This window comes from Austrofundulus limnaeus, unplaced genomic scaffold (genome assembly GCF_001266775.1).
Source record: "Austrofundulus limnaeus strain Quisiro unplaced genomic scaffold, Austrofundulus_limnaeus-1.0 Scaffold1, whole genome shotgun sequence".
NCBI lineage: Eukaryota > Metazoa > Chordata > Actinopteri > Cyprinodontiformes > Rivulidae > Austrofundulus > Austrofundulus limnaeus.
In genome coordinates, this window is record NW_013952403.1 from 9,941,864 (window position 1) to 9,948,753 (window position 6,890).

A 6,890-nucleotide genomic window follows, 5' to 3' on the forward strand; every position below is an offset into this window, starting at 1 on the left:
GATACAAACAGGTGAAAATTACACAGCTCATTTACACACTTTTCCTGAAGATAGAAGAGTTTGTTGAATCAGACGTGGCATGTTCGTATGAACAAAAATAAGAGAAATTTAGGATAAGAAACGAACATGTTCTTGCATGAGGCCCATTGTTGACGAAAACTGAGAGGCAGCTTCTCTACTCAGATAACCCCTGTGTCTGTTCTTACTTTATGTTTCCCGTGTTTTCCTTGCAGGAGATGATAGAAAATTATGTGCACTGGAATGAAGATATTGGAGAATGGCAGCTGGTGAGCTCAGTTTGCATCAATGATTCTCAAAGTGATGTGCAGTTCGATTACCATCAGTTTAGGCTGAGGGTGTCCAATTCTGGTTTTACATGTTTTCCTGCTSCAACACACCTGATTCAGTGATTTAATTACCTCATCAAGTTCTGCAGAAGTCTGTTGATCACCAATTCTTTTCTCAAATCTGCTGTGTTAGAGCAGAGAAACCTCTAAAARATGCAGGATTGTGGTCCTCAAGGATCAGTACTGAATACCACTGGTTTAGACAAATCAGCTGTAAATGAAATATTTCATTCTGCTTTTTGAACAATGTTTTTCAGAAATGTGTGGCTTACACTGGAAACAACATGAGAAAACAAACCCCTGCTCCTGACAAAAAAGAAAAAGATGTGAGTTGATGAATGTTGTTTTTGTCTGATTGATTTGCTTTATAAACTTAGCACAAAAAATAAATAAATTTATGTTTGARATGTTATTTCTTTGTTGTAGCAATGCTTCTTGACAATAAATCTTATTCGGTTGGAAAGCCTGTTAATTTGCATTTTAAATGGTGCTACATTTGTAACAGTGGCAGATGCTGGTCTTTCAAGAAGGGGAAACTCAATTTTGGCCTACATCATAAAATGTGTCGGTTTATTTATACGTAAATTCTACCCTRCATTCCTTTTCAAGAAACTGATCTGTGACCCTGTTCCAGATCATTTTACAGCACTTCCAGTCAGCCAGCTCACTTRGTCATACCAGGACAGCTGAAAAGACCTGTTACTTTTCCCACCTTTTGCACCAAATTAATCTGAGGAGTTGATCAGCCCTGCTTTAACTATAAGTTTTTCTTTGTAAACAAGACTATCAAATGGCTTCGCCAAAATCCGGTCCACAACATTCAAACTGTCTACCTATATGTTCAGCTAGTTACTGGTGRGAGGCTAGTGTGAAGTGTGTCGCCTGTGAGTGCTTTGTGACGGCGAAGGGGCTCAGCAGCAGCCGCTGGACAGAAGAAGTCAGAAAGAGTGATAGAAGTCAGTCTCCTAACACAAGCAGCTACAAAAAAAAGAAAAACACCAGAAATAGAAGCTCAATTTGTCGCTAGTTGTTTTTAACAAAGGAAATGCTGCTAAAAGGATTAATAAATTTTCCGGTTCAACTCAGAACAGAAACTAAACTAAAAAATGCTCCCACGGATGTTTACACAAAAAGATCGCTGATTCGCTCATTTCTCTGCCAATCAAAAAGGGATTCAGCCTCCGACAGATCATCCAATCATCATGCAGAAGCTGAGCGTCCGAGTCAGCCGAGGCCAGTCCACTGCCCCATAGACCCCCAGAGATGCTGAGCATCCGATGGGCGGGACAAAGCCAGCATTTATCCAKTGACTCYTCTCGTTTCGCTGCAGTCTTTGTTTCGCTAATGAACTCTGTGGAAGCTCAGTGTCTGGACTGTTTAAAGCACTGTGAAGCTGCGGGAATGAGAAAACTATGTCATTACCAGTGATAAGAAGCTGATTCTGAACAAAAGTTGAGCGCGTTGTAGCGCAAATTTAGTCAATGACGTACACACAACAGTATATATTTGATCACTTAGTTTTGAAATTTTGCAGTCTTAGAGCAATTGTCTCCGATTTGTAAGGAACATGCATCTGTGGGATGAGTAGTAGGGCTGAGTATGTGGGTTGTGCACAGGAAAAAATTGCAAAATCTCTGCCAAAAAGCTTTTTTTGCTGTTGTTATTGACTCTTGTTTTGAGCTTTTGGTACCTCCAGGTGCTGCCAATCAGGTGCCCGCTATAAGATTTATTGCCAAGAAGAATTGTTACTACAAAGAAATAATCTACCAAACATTAATTTCCTTACTTTTTGTGCTAAGTTTATATAGTTTGTCTTCTTTATAAAGTGAAACAACGTTGACCTCTTTCTTCTCTTGTCCCTTCTATTTGTAGCCGTTTGAGGTGGATCTGTCCCATGTCTATCTGGCGTACACTGAGGAGAGTATGCGCCAGTCACTGATGAAACTAGAGAGGCCCAGAACCTCAAAAAGTAGCAAAAGTGGCCGACCCAAAACGGGACGCAGGTAAAAAGCTTTCAATCCAGACAGTCTGAAGCAAACCTGTTCTCACATTTCTCTTCAGTTTCTGACCCCAGAGACATTTTTCACTCCAATAATCTTACATTTGGACTGGATTTAATTAGTTTTGTTTAACTCTTAATAGTTTTGTTTTTGCGTGTCAGATCTTCAAGAGTAGAATCGTGTTTTCATGGACTTTCTTTATTCTCTAACTGCACATCAAAAACATCAAATTAAAACCAGTTTTGCCGTATATCTGGTTCATCTCTTTTTGCACTAATTAGCYTTTGAATAGTTCTTGCAGCACAAGTTTCATATGCTGATTAAAAWTTTTCTTCACATTTAGATAGAAAGCTATTTTCGTCTTGATAGAGTCCGGGAAATAGATGACCGATTTCYCAGTGAAACTTCGATGTCGTCTTCCTTGTATTATAAAGTGTAAATGTGTGTTTCCACCAGATATTTGATATTTGAGGGTAGCAGTTACACTCAGAGAAATGACAACGTTTGTGTTTCTAAGAGACTGTGTTTACGTTTCTCTTTCAGTTGATGAAATTAGTTCTCACCTCATATGAACCAAAGGCTTTTTATTAAAAACGTCTACTTAAACCACTGGGTTTCCTGAAAATTATGACTGTCTAATAAATTCTTTAATCTACATCCTCAATTTGGGCTGTAGAAACAGGAAGTTATACATTCAAGTGTTGTCTACTGTGAAGAGTTTTTAGTTAGTGTTTGTTGAAAATGATGATTAGACTACTGTGTCTTATCAAACTGGACAGATCAAAGCATTCAAATAAAGGGTTAGATCTAGGGGTGCACTGATAAATCTGCCAGCTGATTTCTTTAATTTTGGGAGATCGGCCGATCCTTAGATAAGATTGGTGGAAACGATCAGTTTTTCTACCTCCACAAAGGTATGAAAATCAGCCACTGTCCACTTTTTTTGTTCTGCTAAGCACTACCTAATGTCCATTTAAAACAAGTTTGTATTGTTTCAAGGYTATTGTGACCTTAAAACATCTGATGGTGTCAGTTTAAAAAGTCGGTATTGGCCAAAATCAGAATGGCCAATTCAATCACTTTAAAGATCATGATTGGCCAGAAAACTGGAATCAGTGCACCCCTAGTTAGATCTGAATGTACTTATCAGTACTTTATCATGGTTAAACCAGCTTTCCTCATCTGAAGTATATTTTGATTTGTAGTTATGCTGCATTTGTTTGTCTTATATTATTTCAGATTTGCTAAATATGATGTTACAAAAACATTAAAATGACATATTTCTGAAATATAACTGCATGATTTTAGATTTAGATTTTATTCATTCAGTTTTAACACAACAGTCATGTCATAGTACTATTAAAAAAAAGTTCCAGTTACTATGATGGGCTGGACTTCTGAGAAATTCTCAAGTTCAAAGTCACTAAAGTTGCTTATAATTGTTATCATGTACCCATCTCCACACAGGAAAAGATCTGCAAAACCAGATGCGGTGATCGAATCCCTTCTACAGTGACGACACTCGAGAGGAGGTCCACATTTCACACCAACTTTCATGTATATATTAAAAAACAAGGAATTAGTCCCACTAATGTTTGAACAAARAATTGAAGATTTTTTTGTGTACACTGTAAGGTTTTAAATGTGAACAAGCTGCACCTTTTAGCAAGAAAAACACCACATGGAGGAAATAAAAACAACCTGATGGATGTACTGTAAAAGACGTTCACCCTGAGGAGGACCACTCCTGTCCGAAATTTTGACAAGTTTCTGTGTTTTCACACAGATCTGTCAGATGTAAAATTAGCCAGATTGCTGAAAATGAAATTGCGGTAGTGACCTACTAACTTGATAACGCTCATTTTCTCTGAAATGTGCTGTGTTACGTTAACACACGTCTAACCCATCAGAGATGAAGATTGTTTCAGTCATTTCCTGCATTGTGATCGGTAGATTAAAGTTAAACAAACCACTACAACAGTCGTCATTGGACTCCAGTTAACACCAATTTATTCTACTCCTAAAATGAGCCAAGGCCCCATTGTTGAGTTCGGTTGACACCAAGAAGATAAAAGTTTGTAAACTATCATTATAAATGATATTTAAAGTGTTTTCTTTTAGGTCAGAAGATTGAAGCATGCATGCCATTCAGCTCTTAGTCTGTGCCATTTCTTACACTAAACAGGTCACATTTTTATTTCCACGTCTGAACGCTTGTGAGATGCACCATAGATAATGTATGCCTTAGTATATGTATATATAAAATGCACCAGTGTAGGGTTATTTGCTTTCATGATGTTCTGTAGTGAATGAAACCTAACTTTTATTTTCTATCATACTGTATGTCAAATGTTTACACCGACAAACCTCTGGATTTTATTTATTAAATTATTATATCAGTCATATCTCACTTTCTTGATGCTCTTCCTTTTTTTGAGTCATGATTAAATCACAGGTAGTTCTTGGCTGTTTCTGGTTATTATGAACCAGCAGAGTGTAGCAACATGCACATTAAAAAAAATAATAGRCCCAGGTTTGGTTTAACGAACCACTCGTACAACAGATCACTGTCACATTTTTTTATTTATTGATGTAAAACTGCTAAAACCATGAACAGACAATAGATTTAAAAAAGTAGAAAAAATAAATAGTTTAATAAATAACTTTTCACTAACGTGTTAAATAACCCTCAATGTCATTGTTTAATGCTTGCTACGTAAGGCGTAGTCCAGACATGTCTTCATTTTCTTCAGGAACTTTTGTAGGTGATACGTGTCCTTTTTGACCAGGTTGCAGCTGGTATGACATTTCTGAAACAAAATCATTTTAAAATTTACAAAGCATGTTTTAGAATCTGGTACAATTCACATTTATGAGCAATAAATGACTTGGGAGTTGCAGCAAACGCAAAAATAGATCTGAACTGTTTCCTACCTTATTGTATTTATTCAAWATGCCAGCTAGGTTTGTAAAGGAGGCCTTCACTGTGTTGTTTGTAATACTTTCCAGAACCTTCTCAGCCTGGCAGAAGAAGTTTTTCTACAAGGAGAAGTTGGTGGTTATTCATATTCAGCACACAGGATTTTAGAGTTGATTTGTCTACATCTCCAAACCCATTCAGACTGAAGACTGATTCTTATTTTATCGTGGAAGAAGCTTATTTCTTGTCAAATATTTGCTTTTCCATTTTTGTTGATAATGATTTTAGGTGTGGAAAGGCTTAAAAGGTAAGCACACCTACACATTGCATCAAGTTTGAATGGGCTGCATGGACAATAACAGGAAAAAAGAATTGGTTTTCAACATACCGGGCAGTTATTTGTTGGCTTTTGTACATTTATATTGTTCCACTGAAATGACAAGTACATCAGTACGTTAAAACCATAAAATCACCAGAGAAGGAAATAAAGTTTGCAGCTTCCTACCGTTGCATTTTGAAAATTCCCAACCTCGTCTTCCATTTTATGCAATAGGACTGAGCATTCGTCAGGAGGTTGGATAGAAGTACGGACGGTTGCCGAGTACACCAACACGACTGTCGTCGTCATCACCAGGAGTGTGGAAGGCTTCATCTGGAAGGTCCACATGTCTCTCTTGTCTTTGAAAGAGCCACAGCTTTGTCTGTCGGCAGTAAAGTTGACTCCCCTACCTTATATTGGCATTCTCGTTCTGACACCACGACCACAGACACGTCAGTGGGGGTGGTGGAGGAGAGGATGAGGTGTAATCTGTTTGATCAGCTTTTCAATGAATTTCTTCCCCTTGATGCAGGAACTTCTTACTAGAAATTATTCCTCAACTTGCAAAACCCCCACCCAGAAGCTGTCACACTGTATTTATATCTTAAGGAAATTTTTTCCCCATCACGTATTTCCACTTACCAAGCAGCTTTATCTAATGAAGATATATTATTAGTTTAAGCATCACTAAAAGTGGCATGTATACGTTTCCTGTGTGACATGTTGAAATGACTGATGTGTGCATTCATGGGAAATAATGTACTAGAGTCAAGCTTTTGATTTTATCCTGCACATCAAAGGAAACGATTGAAAACCAACACCAACAAAAAAAAAAAAAAAAAAGATTTATATCACCTTTGGTTTCAGCTTTAGTTTGGAGCGAACAGATGATTTTGTTTTTTTCATATAATAGAGATGCTATGCTGCTGGCAGGAAAATAGATGACAAAGTCAATCATGAAAACAGTCTGCAGAACTTTGTGCATATAACCCTGATTCCAATTTAATTAATAAATAAAAACAGAAAAAAATTAATTGAACATTTTTTTCAACCTTCATTCAAATGAAAACACTAAATATTTAATGTTTAAACGGAGAAACTTATTTATTTATTTTTTTTTTTGAGTGGCTCAGTTGGTAGAGCTGTTGCCTCTCAGCAAGAAAGTTGCTGGATCAAATCTCGGCCCGGGGACCTTTCTGGGTAGTTTGCATTTTCTCTCTGTGCATGCGTTGGTTCCCTCTGGGTACTCCGGCTTCCTCCCACAGACCAAAAACATGACTGTTAGGTTAAGTGATAACTCTAAA

The 6,890-nt window shown here is 37.3% G+C and overlaps 1 protein-coding gene and 1 long non-coding RNA gene across 2 annotated transcripts in view; one reads left to right on the forward strand and one right to left on the reverse strand.

Moving 5' to 3' along the window:
- kif3a (kinesin family member 3A) overlaps positions 1–4,752 on the forward strand; it is a gene marked incomplete in the record, with an annotated part of 18,023 nt that extends 13,271 nt beyond the window's left edge. Inside the window, 4 exon segments of the mRNA XM_014009030.1 lie at positions 234–287; positions 605–673; positions 2,220–2,350; positions 3,815–4,752. Coding sequence (XP_013864484.1) covers positions 234–287; positions 605–673; positions 2,220–2,350; positions 3,815–3,863 — 303 coding nt within the window.
- LOC106517979 (uncharacterized) lies at positions 4,278–6,386 on the reverse strand. The gene is made up of 2 exons (XR_001310268.1): positions 5,282–6,386; positions 4,278–5,157 (listed from the first exon to the last, which is right to left on the reverse strand). It is a non-coding gene; the product is annotated as an uncharacterized LOC106517979 (long non-coding RNA).
- Positions 6,387–6,890: the final 504 nt, after the last annotated feature.